Source organism: Cyprinus carpio, chromosome B15 (genome assembly GCF_018340385.1).
Source record: "Cyprinus carpio isolate SPL01 chromosome B15, ASM1834038v1, whole genome shotgun sequence".
Classification (NCBI taxonomy): domain Eukaryota; kingdom Metazoa; phylum Chordata; class Actinopteri; order Cypriniformes; family Cyprinidae; genus Cyprinus; species Cyprinus carpio.
The window spans coordinates 19,609,808-19,629,835 of record NC_056611.1 but is presented as its reverse complement, the minus strand read 5'-3'; the positions used below and the strand labels follow the sequence as shown (position 1 = coordinate 19,629,835).

Below are 20,028 nucleotides of genomic sequence, written 5' to 3'. Positions count from 1 at the left end.
TTATTAGTACTTATAAAGCACATATTCTGCATGACCATACATCCCTAATCCTACCCAATACCTAAACTTAACAACTACCTTGCTAACTGATAATAAGCATCAAATCAGGAGTTTATTGAGGCAAACGTCATAGTTAATGGTTTGTCAATAGTGAGAACTGGATTTTAAAATACCTCTGAGTCTTAGTTAATTTCAACTTCTATTAATACATTATTAAAATCAGTTATTGTATCTGTTATTTTATATTCAATGAACCTGCGCTAACATTAACTAAAAATAAACAGTTGTGTTTTTATTAACTACACTACAAAAACGTGCTTGGAAAACACTTTCAATTTCCCAGAATGCATCAGCTTTGTTGTATTTATTTCAACAGCAATTCAGTGAATTTGTCTTGTTGTTCCTTCTGAGAACCAACCTTGCTGTAGACATTACTCATAGACATTCAGACCTGCCATAGAAGACACAAGCAAGGACCCTGAGTAAACTGCATGAAAAAATGTACATTCAAATGCTATTTTCATAAACATGCTACATTTACGTTATAATGTAAAGTTAGAAGCAGTGTGCGGTGCATGTTTTGTGATCAAGATAGCCAGGCAGCTTATAGATAACTTCAGGCAATGTAGGAAAATTAACATGTGGAACATTTCAGGGAACAGGCTTGCATTTTTTTTTTTTTTTGGTCAAGGTTGGAGTACTAAGAGGCTGTGATTTGAAAACTAAGTTTTTTACCTGGTTATTTAGGAGGTAATTTAGCTCCTTCTAATATGATATGGTCATATTGAACAATACAAGTATTGAGCAGGAAGGTCCACTGCACATCCAGATGTTTTTGAGTTGAATCCAGGCCAGTGCAATGAATCCATCTCCTCTTTCAAGCTGTCAAATACTAATTCTGTTGCTCTTATCTCCTTGGAGATTTTACTGGCTTTGTTTATCAGGCTTGTTTGTGCAATGCATTTGACACACCATTTGTCACAGCTGCAGGTTCGCTTGATGTAGCACTGATGTAGAGATTGTCCACTTTGCAACGTTCAAGACTTCCAAATGCTAAGAGCGAGTCCTTAATTATTAATAAGTGTACAAATATTATTACTCATCTTTAAATAATTTACAAATTGCTGTATGAAAGTATAAATGGATATAACCCAAAAGGTTTATGATAAAACAAAACAACTGTCAGGATTATGTCAAAAAAAATGATTGGACAGTGATTTTTCAAGAGTGTTTCCAAGACTGACCTGGAACGCCCCGAGAGTGATGCATTCTTTGTTTGTTCATCAAACAATCAAACTGCTTTTATACTCAGGCACATGATGTTTTTTTTTTAAAGCCTGGCGCTACCTCTAATCATGTTTTCTAAAAGAGAGTGCAGTTAAGGGAGGCCTAGGCATGGGTTTTAATGGACTCTAATGGGTTTGTTAGACCTTGGGGAAAACCATTGTGATGTACAGTACATGGAGGTGATTGGATTCTGTTTGCAGGTAAGATCAGTTTTAAGTGGCTGTCTGCTATAATATAAGTAGTGGAAGACCGTTGTCATCACTGCATTATTGGCAACAGCATGATTGTGTTACAAATTCCATATTAGTTATTAGTCTTAGCTCAAGTAGATAATACGGACAAAAACGACCAAAGTTTTACTAGATTGTTGTGGTGTTTATGGTTTTTAACTTTAAAATGATCAGGAATACAAGTAGCTAATGTTTCTAACAGTATAGTTTTAAATATTTTTTCCCTAAAGATGTTTTTGTTTGTGGTGAGGTCCCTTTTCTTCTCTTCCCAGCATGCATTGGGGCATAAATACTTAATATGGTAGCACTGCTTGACCTTTTGCTGGTTTTATTTACAATGAAGTCTTGTGGATTTGGTCACATTTAGAAATCTGCTGTCTTGCCATGTCTGGAATGAGTTTATTCCTCTAGGGTATGTTGATTGTTACAATTATTGTGTTCATAGATTTATTTATTTATTTATTTATTTATGGTTTTGTAAGTGTAAGTTGGATCTTGTCAGTATCATAAGGCATTATGCTTACAGACAGTATTTTTTTTGTTGTTGTTGTTGTTGTTGTTGTTGTTGTTTTTTTTGTTTTGTTTTTGCATTTTTTACACTCTTTGATGAGAAAACTGCACAATGTGCATGTACTGCAATTTTGTTAAAATGTAAAATTTTGTTACAACATTTGTAAATGCTAAAACACGCTCGTGATAAAGTCGCGTTGGCCTGGAAGTAACCATAGCAAACAGCACGCTGCTCGAACGCTTTTCGTAAAGTATCGAATAGTAGGCGCTACGTGACAAAATGTAATTATTTATCACTATAGCCTAGTATATATTTACGTTGTGGGTATATAACGGTTTTGTACTGAGTTAACATCTGCCATTTTGTGACGTACTCTTAACAAATTTATGTAAAAATACAAATTTCTTCTCCCTGAAACCAGTATCCAGGTATTTCAATATTGATAGTTTTAATCACATTTTACATTATCATATTTTGTGAAGCTATTTCCTAAATAAATTTGGTGCTAAATTCAAATTTCTTCTCCCTGAAAACATTGTCCAGGTATTTCATATGGATAGTTTTAGTCACATTTTACATTATCATAGGTATTTTGTGAAGCTATTTTCTAAATACATTTTGGTGTGGACTCTGTAAAGAAGTGACATCTTGACAGTAACTGATTTGGATCCATAAAACAAACGATAAACGAAAAAAATGAGAACGTTTTGAAACGAAGTGTCATCCAGATGTCAGTCTTGGCAATCCTATCTCGAGCTGGCAGCCGGTCTTTCAACGGGACGGTCAGTGTTGGATAACGCACGTCACATTTCTCCTCAACCTCCGCGAGCTGCTCACTTTCAGTTTGCGCTTTGCAACTTCGCAAGTGTCTCTCGGCTTGTCCGCTGGTGTGATGTGAAATACAGACTCCACGGCTCCTTTCGTGTTAATTCTGCTCGATGTTTGCTCAAATGAGGGAAATGAGAGTTTTGTTGGGTTTGTCGCTGCTTGTGCGGTTTGGAGATACAGAGAACATCACCTCTATCACTGGCAGTATGATTGTCGCTATTACTAAATGACCTGCAGGCACACTATCATGTAAGTGTCATCATTTTTTCCGCCTTCAGTTATGTAGCTAAGTATTATGATAAATGTTGATGTTCTATGGTCCATTAAATCTCGTTTTCTCACGTCAGTGCTTCCATTTCTTTTAAAACTAGTGTCACAATTGAACAATTTTGCAACACAATTGTACTTTTGCCTTATTGCCACGTCTTATATGTTTTCGAGAGCTAATATTATGTCATTTAGGCGTGTGGTGTGTAACAAGACATTAGGTTGATAATGCATAGACATAATAAAAGTTATTGGGGTCATTCTATGAGGTGCCTTTTTAAGATATGTTAGGGAAATAGCTATGAAACTTAGTAACAGGTTTGATGGTATAATTGTTGACAGTATTACAGTTCATTTAGTCTTTACAAGCATTGTGAGGTTATAACACTACATGGTGTTCAGAGAGAACTTAACGCTGCTATTTCAACAAATTTCGACTTTTGGTAAGCACATTTTTACCATACAAAATTATCATAATGGTGTTGATTATTTAAGATTGTACCTCACTGACAAACCTAACAAAATATACAATAAAGCAATTAAACGTACCACAAAAGACACATCTTTGTCTTTTTAATAGAATGTTATGTCCATATGAATCTAAATCAGTATATTTCATTTCAGTGTGCAGTGCAGCATAGAGAATTTGGAAACTCAAGACCGTGACAGTCAAAAAAGCATCAAGTGTCTAAAATAACAGTAAAAGTAGGTTTCAGCTTTTCATTGTTAAATGTCATTATTTACACATGTATTAAAGACGGACACAAAATACACCCTTTTGTGAAATTACTAATTTATGTTGGCTACATAGAACATACTGCTCACTTAGGAAACTGCATTTCAAATGTTTTAATGAGCCATAATGTTAACCTTTTCAATTAGGCATAATTGTAAAGGACAACAGTCCCTCTGTAGTTATAATAGCTTATGTATTAATGCATTTAGTTTGATGCTCGAGTGTTTTTTCCACTGAATTCCTCTGTTTAACACGTGGGTTTTATTGGGTACAACTTGATTTAACAAGCAATTTAACAAGGGCCTTTGGCAGTGTTTACAGCATGTTGCATTGTGTATAATACAATATATTTTCTCTCATATTTGTCATATAAAAGAATCAGTCACTGCATATCCATTTTTGGCAGCGAATGACAAAAATATATGAAAACTGATATCGCAGTAGTTGCATTTCATATTTAATTTTAACTCAATAGCTGTTATATGTAACACAATATAAATCCAATACAGTGGCTCTACATGTAAACCTGCCACTTAAAATGTGTGTTTTCTCCTCTCCTCCTTGCTGTAATTTGTGGCTGATAAGTCTCTTGCAGCATCTCCAGCATGTGGTTGATCTTTTAGAGGCAAAGGGCAGTGTGGCACGTGAAACGCTCTTCTGGAATGTTCCCTTGTGCCTTGGCCGATATGGCATCTCCCTCTTGGTTTTGTTAGGAAACAAGTGCAACATTTAATCATTCCTTTTGAGCAAACAGTAATTGCCCTCTTGGGGATGCGAGATAAGAACTAACATTAAAAGCATGACTAGAAGAGAAGAGTAATCTTGCCGTGAACCAATGAGGTGTCTGCTCCAGTGCCACCCGTCTGAGCTAATAAGGGTGTTTTGTGAGGGTAATGTCTGGTTTGAGCACCAGACTGTGTGAGAGAAGCTATAGCCCAGTGGCATGGTGGCCTCACAAGTGGCTGTTTTCAAACTTACTAATGAACTCATAGCATTTAAGTGTATAATTAAATATGTGGAGTAATTTGTAGTTTAAAACACCTACAAGAGGAGCAGATTTTATTGCGCCAGCGGTTCACAGCAAAGGTTGAATTTAATGGCTACTGAAGGTATTTGCATAAGGCTTTTTGCGGTCAGTCTTTTTACCTTAAATGCAATGGAGTTTTATGGCAACAACACAGGCCTCTAGATGTATCACTGAGTTCTATTGAATGGTTTGATCTGGTCAGCAACCTGACACTGACTTCAGCAGAAACATACCATATAATCAAGCTATATCATATTACGCCATCACCAGACATATGCTTATCTTGCATATCCATCTCACGCACCAAAGGCTCGAAGTGGATCATGATTAACATGGCTGAATTTTGAATGGCTGGATCAGTAGAACCCTGTGTAAACATTCCTTCCATGTCAAATGTGTTATGTAAAAAGTAAAAACACCAGCAGTCCACCAGGTCTCCGATGAAGCACATTGTTGTTTGTCTCTCTCCACTTTAGAGGGTGTAACTCAACACGTTCTGTATTGGCTGGTAATCTTCAGTCCCTTGTGGTCCTCTGGACAAAAGTAGAAGCTTTTAGTGAAGCTATTGGTGTTGTCACTTGTGGCAGTATTGACGTGCGAGAATAAAATACGGAGGTTAGGTCATCGCAGGCAATTTAGATGGCTCAGAGCGAAGCGTTTTAAACCTTTCCTTAGGCTCTTACATCTACAGCTTTTAACAGGCTTTCGTCGACAGCAGAAAAGAAAATGTTGAGGAATGCAGTAGGTGATTAAAGATATCTAGAGATAAGCCTCTAAAACGATATGTGTTGATCAGAATTTTGATCAACATGCTTTGCATGTGCTTTTTTTAGTGTAGTGTGGGCTCAGAAGTTGTTTGGACTGTTTTTCCTTGACATGCAAAGGTCCTGTTAATTATTGTCAAGTTAATGTTTATTATCAGCATTGCTATCAACAAGGACTATTGAAGGACCTATTAAGCTTTATTATTAGACTTTTATTAGAAGATAAATGATAAAGTTTCATTACGTTTTGGTGTGACTCGATCTACAAGCTTTCTATCAATAATAAGCTGCACTCTTAAAAATTAATGTTCTTTATTGGCATCTATGGTTCCATGAAGATTCATTAACATCCATGGAAGCTTTCCATTCCACAAAATGTTCTTTATAGTGGAAGAAGTTTCTTCAGGTTATTAATGTTCTTCACACTAATGGTGTGGTCACATTAGCAAAATTTTGTGGGCAAAAAATTTCAATTTATTATCAATATAGCGACGAAGTTTGAGCGGTCCTTCAGGCGTAGTAACTTTTTAAACCAAAGATTTCAAAGTTGCAAAATTCAGGGACATGAAACCTTACACAAAATAACTCCTGCTTGTGTGGATTCCTATTAAAATGACTGGATTTCATCCACAAAACTTCACAGAGGAACATTACAAATGGATGTTTTAGGAAGTTCTTCTGAGAAACCGGAATTGTTCTTATATGGATTCACTGCAAACCCCTGAGCCTTACTTGTTTAGAGTGTAGAAAAGCAGAAAGTACACACACAGGCAATCACAAACATTTCTGGTTATGCACAAATGACCTTTTTGCTTGAGGACTTAATGACTGTAAACATTCTTTCAATTATGGGCTTCATTTGAATACACATTTGTGGGAATGTTGTGAGTCTTCTTGTGGTCCTTCTTTCTTTCATAAATGGTTTTTGACTTTTTACCCTGTCCTGACCCTGCTAAACTATTTGGCCACTTCAATGTCACATAAACTAATCCTTCTGTGCTTTGAAGTTTTTCTCAGCATGACACAGCATCTAGTTTCCTTTTAAACACTGCTCTGTTTTTTTGCTAAGCAGGTGCCAGCAATTTCCCCTTCTGTGCTACAATGCTGCCAAGTTACAGCCTGTCAACACAATCGCAGATGAAACAGAACAATAGCAGAAGTGGACCAGATGAGATGTGGAGGTGTTTCTTCTGAGCTCTATCAAAAAACAGCATGAAGCCGGCCGAGTGAGCTTGAAGTGAAATTAGTGGTAGACTCTCTCACTCTGTTTCTCCCTGTTTCTGTCTTCAGAAAACATATCATCATGCTAATACCTGTTCTAATTGCGATTCGGGGTAAAGGTGATTAGCATTTGTGACCGTGCCTAAAGCAGCCGGCCAGTTTAAGCCAAATTAAACCTCACCAATAAAACCCTTGACTGGGGACTTGAGTGGAAAATGTGGCACTTTTATTGAAGTCATTAATTCGCCTTGCAGGATGCCTGCCCTGGTCTCTGTAGAGACACATGGCCGCCTCTCCACTGGAGCATAAAACACAGTTAGGAAAGGATTAAATACCTGCCCTGAATCAATACCAAGGGAGACAGGCAGTTCTTACTCAGCTCACCTGCCATGGTCAGTCTGCTATGTGAACGTGGTGTACTGATATAATGGACCATTCTTTGTAAAGCACATTTCTCCTCTCAGAAACTTTTATCTGAGAATAAATAAAAGGACCAATGCTTAGAAGAGTCTGTTAAGTAGCGCTTCATTTAACACTTTTACTAGTGATTCAATTTGACAAATTAAGATTTTATGCCAGTTTAAATAATACGGATGAAAAACCCGACACTCTCACAATGACGCCCATAACTTAAGTTTATTATCATTGTGACCTCAAGCACAGAGGTTCATTTGTGTGTAATGCAGAGGTTAAGCAGTTTCATTTCGTGTGTCTCTGAATGTTTGCATTTGCTTTTGTGCATGTGTGTGCGTAAGTGTGTGCCTGCAAAAGAAATAGACATATCAGGAAGTCAGTTATTTTTTTTTCTTCGCTTATGTAATGTATAGCTTACACAACGAGATATGTGGTTATAAATAAGTGAAAGCATTCACTCACAAAAAGAGATATTCTGTACAATATCCAGACTTATCTTTTACATACACTGCTGTTCAAAAGTTTAGGTTCAGTAAATGTTTTTAGCAAAGACACATTAAACTAATCAAAAGTGAGAGGAAACAGTTTTAATAAATGTTCAAGTAATTCAAATAAATTTTGTTCTTTCAAACTTTTTATTCATTAAAGAAACCGTTTACACAAAAATATAAAGCAGGTCAACTGTTTTCATTGATAATTATAAGCATCAATTCAGCATATCAAATCATGTGACACTGAAGACTGGAATAATAGCTGCTAAAAAATCTGCTGTCATAAATTACATTTTCATATTTAAATAAAGAAAAATTACTTTAAATTGTAATAGTATTTTACAATCTTACTGCATGTTTGATCAAATAAATGCAGCCTTGGTGAGTGTAACAGACTTCTTTCAAAGACATTAAAACCTTACAGACCCCAAACTTTTGTGTACAACAGAAACTTGAAAAGGTAATAAAACTACCATAAAGGTAACCCATATGTCCTGTGTTGTATGTTTTAAGTAATTTGAAGCTACTTTGCATAAAGAAAAGTCATGAGCATAAAGGAAATGTTGTTTGCTGAAAATCTTACCCTCTACAGCAGCACTAAAATATAACTCCCGTTTGCACATTTTCAAACTTGATGAGACACATGAGATCTATTTATGTTTGAATACATGCAAACACAAGTGACATTTGAGAGCTTTGGTGAAACGAAAGCTGATTTTTTTTATTTTTTTTATCTGTTTTTCTCATAATGCATGTAAATCATAATGGCTTCAGAAGACCTAAATAGTGCATGACATACTGTAAACCACTTTCATGGTGTCCTTTTTGGAGCCTGACAGTTCCTGGTCCGTGCCTGCTTTCCGCTTTTGTTTCATTGTTGTAGGCAAACCTTTCCTTTAATAGCGGTTACAGTAACATGCTTACAAAGGATATATAGTGAGCCAACATTCCAGACAGTTTAAAAGTTGAAGTGGGACTACTTTTCTAGGTGCAAGAACTCTGAGTTTAAGCTGATGAGCTTGATTTGTGTGTCTAGTTGAGCATCTGTAAACAATAAACACCATTGTGAATTCTAAACCTTTTCAATCTGTCTAATGCAGAATGGCATCATCAGTGGGCACCGACATGGTGCGGTGAATGATCTGCTTATGCCCTCAGGTTAGACAGCATGGGTTTGTGTCCTGCCTAGCTACCTTCTTATTCATCATGCTGAGCAGTTTGGAGCTCAATTGAATTAGTTCCCTTTCAGTTACCCAATGTTCTCATGTTAAAAGCCTCTGCTGTTTGAACAGCCAGGTGCGTCCTGGCAGTAAAAAAAAAGTTTAGTTAGGCTTCTTGCACCACTACCATCATACTGAAGTCAACATGTCACACTTAAAAGAGCCAGGATTCAGAGACCATAATATTCATCATTGGTGATGAAACATTCATCAGCTCTTTTGTACTGTTGGCTAATGCAGACCTCAAGACCAGAATGCTGTAAGTCTGTAATTACATTTATCTTAGAATGATTGTGTTTTTTCCACTGAACATCACTCTAGGACAGGAAAGACTGCTGGAGGAAGAATATGTCTTGATAACATCAAGAATATATTCATGTGTTCTATTCTGTATTAATCGTTAAATATAATTCTGACATGTTGATCTGTTTTGCAATAGCTGATTTTGTGTATGTGTGTGTGTGTTATTCGATTATAAAGTGGACTGGCAGACAAGCACAAACAGTCCCTGTGTCTTTTGTTATTTGTGTCATTACATGTACAATGGTTATGGCTTTTGTACATTCATAGTTAGTATCTTAGGAAATACATAACAGGTGCCAAACCAGATCTGCATGGTGTTACATAATTTCAGAATAGAAAGCTTTATTTCGAAAGCTTGAATGAGAAAAGATTACAAGACAGAAAACCTGCTGACATCTTGTAATGTATCATAAAAATGACATATTTTTTATTAGCATTTTAGATTATAATAGATATGAATCTATAAGGGAGAGCTCTGTAAATTTTAACAAATCAAATACAAAGACGATAACACAAGAGTTACTAAATGGTTAACTGGTTCTTAGAAGTTACATTGTTGCTGTTTCTTTGAAATGTATCATGTTAAAAAGGCTGAAGAAATTGGTTGGATATACCAGCAGGGAAAGGTGTCAAATCTCACCAGTCAACAATCTAGAAAAAGCAGTTAACCACAGGACTTGACCTCCCCTTTGCCATATTCTCCAGGGCTAGGCATGAACCTGATATGAGAGCGGTGAATGCAGTAGCCTTAGTATGGAAGAGACAAATGTGCTTCTTTTTCTGAATTTTCCACATATTTATTATATATTTGATTAAAATAGGGGTTTTAATGGTTGACACCAAAACAGTATCTAGTTGTAACTTGTAAATATGCTGCTGTATGTCATACAGTCTAATGACAGCAAACAAGATGTACACATATTGGAGAAATTAGCACTTATTATACTCTGTATTTATTCAAAATTCACAAAAAAGTTGAAAACAGAAATTGTTATTTTTTTCAATGAAAATGCAATGAGAATTGTTCTCACCTGGATTTCTTGATTTGCAGTTACTGTTTTTTGCATACATGTGTTATTTCCCTCATATAATTACTATGGTAAAACAACCTGATAAGGCCCGTTCACACCAAGCACAATAACTATAAAGATAACGATAAAGATATTCTTCTAAAAATCATTCTCACTATTAAAGAATAGCAAAATCCGCACCACAGCTATAACGATAAAGGCACAGAGAAACGATATCGTTGGAATCACTTTCAGAATGATTTTTTTCCAGCTGATGAACGATACAAACATTGACAGCCAATCAGAATCCATCCTGCTATAACGAGCTCGAGAATTTAATGCAGCAAATGCACGTGCACTTAGAATAAACAGACGATATCGTTCGTTGGTGTGGACGCTAATATCATTATCTTTATAGTTATCATTCTTGGTGTGAACGGGCCTTCTGTGTGTGAAATCTGGAGAGGACTTCTAAGATTTAATTGGATGACTTTTTGTGAAAAGAAATGGTTTCTAAGAGCTGCTCTTGACAGAGCTCTTGCTGCTGAGCTATTTCATGAACAATTTTGAATCACTCAGCCTGCTACAGAACTTTCCACTTTCCTATAAAGAGTACATGTTATTTTCGCAGCTGTAAAAACCTTATCAAACCGGAATTATTGGAAATAATGAAAAATAGGCTATATATTTAGATTTGTGTCATTGTGTGTCTTTAAATGTGTCTGCATCTGTTGTCACCTTTGATATGGGCTAAATATAGTAAGGTTTTATCTAGTTTTAGATCTAGCTGTCCTTTTGTCCTTCCCGTGGACATTTTAATAAACCGTGTTTGACCCCGGTGTCTGTTGCACGTCCAGGAGTTTTGCCAGGCCTGGCTGTTGTATCCTTGATCTGATCTCCCACTAATGAGTGAATAAATGAATAATCAGATGTTTCTATTTTAGATTCAGCCTTTTTTCTGGATGCCTCCCTCTTGCTCCGTCTTTTTCCTCCTCTGTCTTCACGTCTCTCTCCAGCTCTTTCATTAAGAAATAGTGGAAAGACTCGTCTCTCGGCACCTCCTGATTGGAAATCTGCCGGCTCCTCTTTTCAAACTGTATTTGTTATTGTGAGGATGCTGTGATAACATTGGGGTCCTTCCCATCAGACCATAAAGGAGGGAGGTTCAAGGCAGAGAGGGTCTTGTTAAGGCCATCATGTTTACACTCATTATTTAGCATGACCCCACTGAACCACAGGGACGACTGTCACAAAACATAAAGCTGATAATAGCTCTGATAAAATCCATCTGGCAGGGTCTGGGCCTAAATAATCACTCTTAGCTTAAAAAAATGCCAGTCATTACCTCATTATGTATGCAACAGTTTGTTTAAGAAGGTATTTCCGCATTCGCTTTTTTGTACGCATGCATGTAACGTTGCAGAAACCTTCAGTTCGTTCTTCAAACTGGACAATAACAACATTTGTCATTTCATGACAGAGCCAGTGCCTTGGGAGATCAGGTCATTCAGGGGTCAAGTGTCCAGCCTTCCTTTTCCTATTAATTTTCCCTGCACGTACCATGTCTATCACACAAGAAAGTGTGTTTCACACAACAAATCAATTGATTTGATTGAGATAATTACAGTATTCAGACGCACTTGAAATTGAACCTAATTAAACAGGCTTCCTCGGAACGTGATAACATTTTGCAGGAGTCAATTATCATTTATTTGTATGTACGCAGCAAAACCACATTGTCCTGTCTGGCCTCTATGATAGATTTTTTGAAATAGCAATAGTTATTGAATGCCCGCCACTAAACGTTGCTTACACAACATGCTGTACCCTTGGTCAGTTTGTCCTAATAGATCAAAACCTGTTGTCATTAATATAAGTTCTGTATGTTCTGTATTTTTAACATTATTGCTTAATCTTAAGCTTTTGGGTACTTTGAGCTAATATTAGGACTATATTTTGGTCTAGAAAAGTTTGTATTACTTAAGAGCAACACATCTCTCTGTTTCTGTTTTTCAGTCTGTTTGGAACTTTTGTGTTTCGTAGAAAAAAGAAAATACAGAGGTTTTCAGAACAACATGAGGTTAGTAAATGATGACAGATTTCCATATTTCATGAAATAATATGATTATTTCAGAAGTGTGTAGACACTTAAGCTCACAGTTGGCAAAAATACCATATATTTTTACTAGCATTAGAGGAATAGATCCCATGTTAAACACATGTCCTTTAAGTCTGAGTTTGTTAAACTTAAACCCACCGTTACAGCCATAAACACATTTAACTAATAAGTAACCTTAGGAGAGCCAAGAATTTGAGATCTTTGAAAACTGAGTACCAGAAATGACCCATAAACTGTGTGTGAGCTTTAGCTGCAAGCCATGGCCATTGTGTTACGACGGGAGCTTATTTACTCTGGTGGTCTGTCAAACATGCAACAGGTTTCAGGTTAATGTGCTATTAGAATGCTTCCATTTCATTAATGAAGAATGCAGAGTTTCACAACTGTTTTTTGTGCCCCCACAAATTAAAGAGTAAAACAAAATGCACTTTAGTACCGGTTGTCATTACTGATAAGGTTTAGGCTCATTTTAACACCTCTAATTAGCCATTACGCATTGACAAACTAAAATGGAATGCTGTAATCAACACTTTTTCCTGGTAACTTAATTGTGGCGGCTGTAATTGCAATCTTGATATTCAGTAATTTTTGCAGCGTTAAGTTTTCAAGTTTTTTTTTTTCAGTTCTGTTGAGCAGTGCTCTTCTGAAATACGTGTTTTTGATGACTTCGTGACAACTCTATTCTCTAGTCTCATTAGGGACTATAGAGAATCATTTCTTTGTACTCCAAAGTGTCACTGTTGGAGACGAGCGTGATGGTATCACGGACCACTGCTGCAACGCAGGTGTCCCTGATTATTCATAGCCTCATTTCCAGGGTTATGGGAAATAGGGTCTGGCGTCCGAGTGCTTTGTTCATCATTTCCACCTGTCTATAGAGGGAAAATGAGAGTAACACTAATAGGTCTTTGTTTTGTGCTTCATGTTACCACACTGATCTTGGACAAAGGCCAGCTATATTTGTTTACACTGCATTAAAAGATCTCCTTTTGTGTAATGCAAACTTTGATATGATCAAAAGTTGTAAATGCACACAAACTCCGTATTATAATCTGAGATATCTTACATCGTCACTGCCAGTTATTTCTCTGCACACTTATCGCCCAACCAGAATGAAAATGAAGTCGGGTTGACAACTTTCCAGTGGTTTACATTCCATCATCTTTAAGTCTTTTTTTACCCTGTGGTGCTTTGCGCTTTTCTCTATTAAAGGATACATTGTTATCTGCCACTATGAGATATTGATATTGGAGCAGAATGACAGATTGGATTAGGCCAGTGATTTTTAGGCCTCTGTTGGCATATTGGTCACCGTTACTGGCCCCAGGCAGGGCAGTGGATCTTTGCTGTTATCTCATGTTTCTTGATTGAAAAGCATCAAGCTCACAAGCAATATGTTAAGACTGGTTTAACTGATCTGTTTGATTCAGTCTTAGACCTTTCATAGTGATCAAAATAGAGTGCAGGTCATTTTGTATTTATCAAGTTTCCTCATTGCAAAATTAGTTGTTGTTTTAGTTTTGTCTTGTATCCAGGGCCGTCCTTAGCTAACGCAGGGCCCGGTGTGAGGTAGAGTGCGGGGCACCCCTCGGTCTGATTGCGATCGTGTTCGGGATGGCGGAGGGTTTTCCCCTCGGTCCGTTCGCTGCGGGGCCCCCTAAAGATGGCCCTGTTGTATCTTTTGTAGAACAGTATTCCATTTTGAGTTTGCCATTGCAACACTGATAAATATGCTGTAATCTTATCATGACAGCAGTATGACTCTATATACAAAGTCCCTTTAAGGCAAACCAGTTTGACTAGTAGTATTTGTAACATCCCAAGACAACAGTTTTCAGTCAAGAAAATGCATCTACTTGAATAGGGAAACAGAAAAATCTATGTAACTGTTTGTGAAAATTGTTTAATTAACGACTGGAATAAAGCCTCATTCTGCTAGTTATCTCTAAAATTGTGGAGTGATACCTTCTTAAAGTGACTGTTCACCTAAAAAGGAAAATTCTGTCATCAGTCACCCACGTGTTGTTCCAAACTTGTATGACTTTCTTTCTTCTGCATAACACAGAAGAAGATATTTTGAGGAATGTTTTGTAGCCAACAGGTTTGGAACGACATAAGGGTGAATAAATGATGTGCACACCAAAAGAGAATTGAATTATTTGTGCGAGTAAATTACATATAAAGAGTCAATGCAGAGACCTAATTCATGCTGGAAGACGAGGTTGGGATGTTGTCCATTATCCCCAGAGTCTGAATCACATTGAGTCATTTCTCCACATTGTTTAGCTATTTCCTTTAAGTTTAAATTACACTGACTTGAAGTTATAAAATTAGTTACATTTAATTTAGGAGAAAAAAATACAATATAATAAAATGATTTTTTTACTTAGTGCATGTTTGAAATACTATTGTGCTTTTTTTTCTTCTTTTTTTGTGATTGTGATCTTACATATGGATGCTAAGGTTTGCACATGCACTGCCACCCAGTTGGTTTGCACACTAGCATATCCCATTTATCCCAATGAATCTATAAACTATCTGAAACAAACAGCAAGCTTGGTGTCACTCCAGACACTGTGGATGTGCCACATCACTATGGTTAATAACAACACCATTTACAAAAAGGCTGCTTGTTTTCCTTAATGAGTGCACAAACTGCACATGTGACAAATAATGAAAGTAAAAGTGGAAAGATATTATATTATTATTGCTTTGTTTAATTAATAATTATTTTCAATAATAAAAAATAACCATTAAATTATACAGTTCAAATGAGAAGTTGTAAATTGTTAAATTATTAAATAAATATAAATTTAATTCATAAAATAATACTTTTTTTGTGTTAGTCGATCCTTATTGTTTAAGGAATACTGTATGAATCTGAAAGGTTTTATAAAAGTGGCTTGCATGTGCAAGGAGCATGTAGGTTACCTTTCAAGTCATAATTTTCTGCTCTGTTTATTTTATATTATATTTCCTCATTCTAGAAGGTACATATAATCTGCTTAATCTAAGTAGAAAAAATACCTCCTTCATACCAAGATCTGCACAAACGTCTGTTCAGAAAGAGACTTCCTCCTAGAGATTCTTTACCAGCAGATACAAACCATGGAGAACAAGATGGAGCTTTGTAATGAATGTTAATTCAGTTGAACTCCAAACAAACAGATGCTAATGCGATGATGACCAAGGTTAGGGGTGGGAATAGGAAAACATACACTCAATGTATCACAGTGCAAATCTAATCTAACAAATACACAGCACTGCTCTGAAAAGCACATTACTCAACAATAATGATAATTGCAGTGATCGTAAATAATGAATCATGTGACTCACATAATTGTTCTTTTTCCTATTTTGCAGATGGATTTTGTTGGACACACCAAAGACGATTAGTCATTGGGCAAACTTCAGAGATGGAAGTGACTGTTTCATACTGCTAAAAAAAAACTTGACCCACCTGAAACCACTCAGTGGTGATCGTTTTATGAGGATTAATGGCATGTTCTCTTGTGGGCCCATCTTTGACCTCTGTGCTCTCCTAGAGTTTAAAACACTAGCCATGAAATGTGGTAGAGACGTGTGACACATTAGGCCCACCATGCTAGACCGTAGTGGGCAACAGTGTTACAGACACAATACAATACATGAAAGCTAAAAGGAAACCTCTTGACTTTCTAGTCTTAGTTTTAAACATGGCTTGAGTTGGGACTGATTATAGAAGTCTCTGAGGAAGCGAAGAGACCATGTGTAACATCTCAACCTCGTGCAATGTTGACTCAAACATAGACCAGTTCTTCCAGCCAGTGCTGTATATTATCGTCATCGTTCTTGGGTTCCCCACCAACTGCATGGCCCTGTGGGCCGCGTACATGCAAGTCAGACAGAAGAATGAGTTGGGGGTCTACTTGATGAACCTCTCGGTGGCTGACCTCTTGTATATAGCCACTTTGCCACTTTGGATCGACTATTTCATCCACCATGACAACTGGATCCACGGTCAAGTGTCCTGCAAGCTGTTCGGTTTCATATTTTACACCAACATCTACGTCAGCATCGCCTTCCTCTGCTGCATATCTGTGGATCGTTACTTGGCAGTGGCTCATCCCCTGAAATTCGCTAAAGTCCGCAGAGTCAAAACAGCCTTGCTGGTCAGCGTTGTTGTGTGGGTAGCAGAAATAGTGGCCAACTCTGCGCCTCTCTTCCACGATGAGCTTTTCAAGGACCGCTTCAACCACACCTTCTGCTTCGAGAAGTATCCCATGCAGGATTGGGTGGCCGCGATGAACCTTTACCGCACTTTTCTCGGTTTCTTGGCGCCTTGGGGAGTGATGCTGGCTGCGTACAGAGGCATCCTGAGAGCCGTGCGCAGCAACGTCTCCACTGAGCGCCAAGAGAAGGCCAAAATCAAGAGGCTGGCCCTCAGTTTGATCCTCATCGTCCTCCTCTGCTTCGCTCCCTATCACGTCCTTCTGTTGTGGCGTAGCGTGCTCTTCCTTAGCAACCCCTGCGATTGCGGTGCTGAGGAGAACTTGTTTGGTGCTTATCATGTGACTTTAGCACTCACCAGCCTCAACTGCGTGGCGGACCCCATCCTCTACTGCTTTGTCAACGAAGGGGCCCGTAATGACGTGGGCCGGGCCCTGGCCACTCTCTTCGGTCTCTTCCAACGGGGCCAAAGCCCAGAGGCACTCATGGGAGCATCCATCACCGTTGAGACACCTCTGGCTATGAAGAAGCCCGATTTCTACAGTGAGGTCAAAACAAATGCTTATAAAACTGACATTGAAGTGCTCAAAGATGAGTGCCTTCAAATGACCATTCTCAGTGTTAAAAAGTGAAGTTAAATGTCGATGTGACATACAGCGGTCCCATAAAGTGTGTGGAATTGAAATGCATGTGCGAGTGTACTGTACATATTATGGTGATGAAGTTTTATATCACGTTGATTTCTAGTAGATGAATGAAGTTCTCCTCACTAACATTTAACAACCAAAAAAGTCAGAATACTTTTTTGTCTTAATTTAAAACAATATTTCTTTTGTTTTACAATTTAAAATCCAACAAACTTTTTTTTTTTGCTTGAAATCTGTACTTGTGTTATCTGTCTATCTAAAACAATGCCACTTGATTTGATTTTGTTACATAATGCATAAACATGCATTTGTTTTGTTTTGTTCTTGTCCATAAAATGAAAATTAATGAGATCAAACGGTTATTTTCGACCCCACTGATTTAATTACAAAAACAAAATTTCATGGACTAAATTTAAATTATTTAAACATTCTGTACTATCTTCTTTTGTGTTCCATTAAAGAAACACACACACACAAAAGGGTTTGGGACAGCATAATTTGTGATTAAATAATGACAGAATTTTCCATTTTGAGTGAATTTTAAGTGTATAATTACTTTGTGGGGCCGCTGTATAAGGTGCACTTTCTGACAATAACTATACCAACACCTATGTGTACCTCAAGTTCTACCCAGAAACACTGTCTATGATAAAATCTTTAACTTGGAGATGAGGATTAATCAATATCAGCAAAATACTGATGTCAAAAATCCCTCTCCTTTTGAATGTTTTATATGTACATGCCTGCCATTTGTGTCGGTTAAGATTTTACAGGAAATATACTCTACTATCCCTATTTTGAAATTATTGCCCAATTATTTATTTCCCCACTGATGTCACAGTCAACACAAATACCATATGGGCTGTGTCATGTCTTAATATGCATCTTAATACGCTGTATAAAGTCTTAACAAGACTCTTTACCAAGAGGAGCGTGTTTCTCTCAGCTGTCTCGTGTTTGACATACTTTCTGTTCAGTGGCCCACAGATACCCAAAACGGAAACTGTTTTCCAAACAATGGGCTTTGCTGTTGTTTACATTTTCTTTCTTCATTAGTTCTCCAGGTGCCCTATTTCAGCCTACCAAACTGTAAGTCCTGAATGTCAGCAGTGAGAAAGTGCAATGTAATGGATTTGCTGTTATGCCAAAATAAAATACATGATGTCGGTCGTTCTTCTGTTGTGTAGTTGTCAGCTCTTTTCTTTAGATAGTTCTGATAAATACTTTATTTGGCAACAGATGTTGTGAAAGGAAGTGATAAAGTGATATGCAAATAAAAAAGTGAATGTTTTATGACATCATTTGTGATCAAGGGCAGTGGCCTAGGCTTTATGATCTGAAGTACATGAGTGTACACATGTAGTTCAGTGGAAAAGATGTACTGTATACAGCATTAAGGAAAAATCACATTTGTGTCAACATGGATGTTCATGTGAAGTTGTGCTATCAAAGATGAGTCATTTTGACTCCAACCAGCCACTGTAAAGAAGAACCAAGCTGCTTGTGAAGTGTGTCAGATTATTAATAGAGCGGAACACTGAGCTGCCAGTAAAATGCTCAGGGGGGGACTTCTTACATATTCTGTAAACACAAGACTTTATCTCCAAAATATTTATGTATGGTAAATCTGCTAATTCCTGCGTGTTATTGTACACAGCAAATCTTTCTGTACTAGGAATCTGTTTTTCTGTCTTTAGTGTTAAAAATGACAATTCAAAGTTGTTGTTTACCTTGAAATATCAGTTTTGAAATCATTCTGATGAACACTATCTTCTAATACGGTGAATGGATTCTGTTTATTTCCAGCACTCCCACCAAATGTCTGTTCTAGGATTAAGTTTGGTACGAAATTCTGCGAAAAAAGAAGATTGCGTGTTTAATAAAGTGATTCTTTTTGTTTTCTTTGCACACAAAAAGTGTTCTCGTACCTTCATAAAATTATGGTTGAACCACTATTGTCACATGGACTATTTTAACGATGTCTGTACTACTTTTCTGGGCCTTGAATGTGGTAGAAAGTGAGCAGGATCAGAAAGCTCTGAGATTTAATCAAAAATATCTTCATTTGTGCCCAAAGACGAACAAAGGTCTTAGGGGTTTGGAATGACATGAGGGTGAGTAAGTAATGATAGAATTTTCGTTTTAGGTGAACTATCCCTTTAAGACATTACTCCTAATTATCTCACAGTAAATCTGTAGTCTTAAGTGCATTAGGCATTCTCTTTTTTTCTTCAGAATTTTAATCCTGTTTATAAAAGAAAAAATAATATGGGAGAATAAAACCTGATTGCTTTTTTTTTTTTAATGCAAAATCATCTTTAATCTGCATCACACGTGTTTTTTTTATAAATATATGTTCAACAGCACGTGCCTTGCCAGTGTTTACTTTTACCTTTCAACATCTGTGTGACTAAAGTCATGACTTCATGCTCCTTCATTCAGTGTACTGCAGCGCACTGCCCATCTGTCCAAGGTCAATGTTCACTGGGTCACGTTCCCCCTGAGTGAAACACAATGCCTTGGCACTCCAGCTCTGCACCGATGTGGTGTGGTGTGGCTGTCCAGTGACCTGGAAAGAAGCAATGCCAATGGGTTCTTATCTGAAAGTGTCAGACTGTACAAACGTGTCTGCATACTGCTCCTTGACTTATTTCGACCTTCCAGTTAAGAGAAAATATTCAAATAATTTAATAAATTATTAATAATTATCAATTAACAATTGTATCAAATATTTTTTAAATATT

At 37.1% G+C, this 20,028-nt stretch overlaps 1 protein-coding gene across 4 annotated transcripts; it reads left to right on the top strand.

The window, feature by feature from the left end:
* Positions 1–1,346: 1,346 nt before the first annotated feature.
* On the top strand, positions 1,347–18,457 carry LOC109049959 (G-protein coupled receptor 4-like). Of its 4 annotated transcripts, none has more exons than XM_019067624.2 (3): positions 1,347–1,487; positions 12,326–12,389; positions 15,792–18,457. In XM_019067624.2, the coding sequence occupies exon 3, from the start codon at positions 16,175–16,177 to the stop codon at positions 17,267–17,269; it is 1,095 nt and encodes a 364-aa protein (XP_018923169.1). In that variant the 5' UTR covers positions 1,347–1,487; positions 12,326–12,389; positions 15,792–16,174; the 3' UTR covers positions 17,270–18,457. The 4 variants fall into 4 exon arrangements, with proteins under 4 accessions (XP_018923169.1, XP_018923172.1, XP_018923167.1 ...); XM_019067622.2 differs by lacking the exon at positions 1,347–1,487 and adding an exon at positions 2,728–3,105; XM_019067627.2 differs by lacking the exon at positions 12,326–12,389.
* Positions 18,458–20,028: the final 1,571 nt, after the last annotated feature.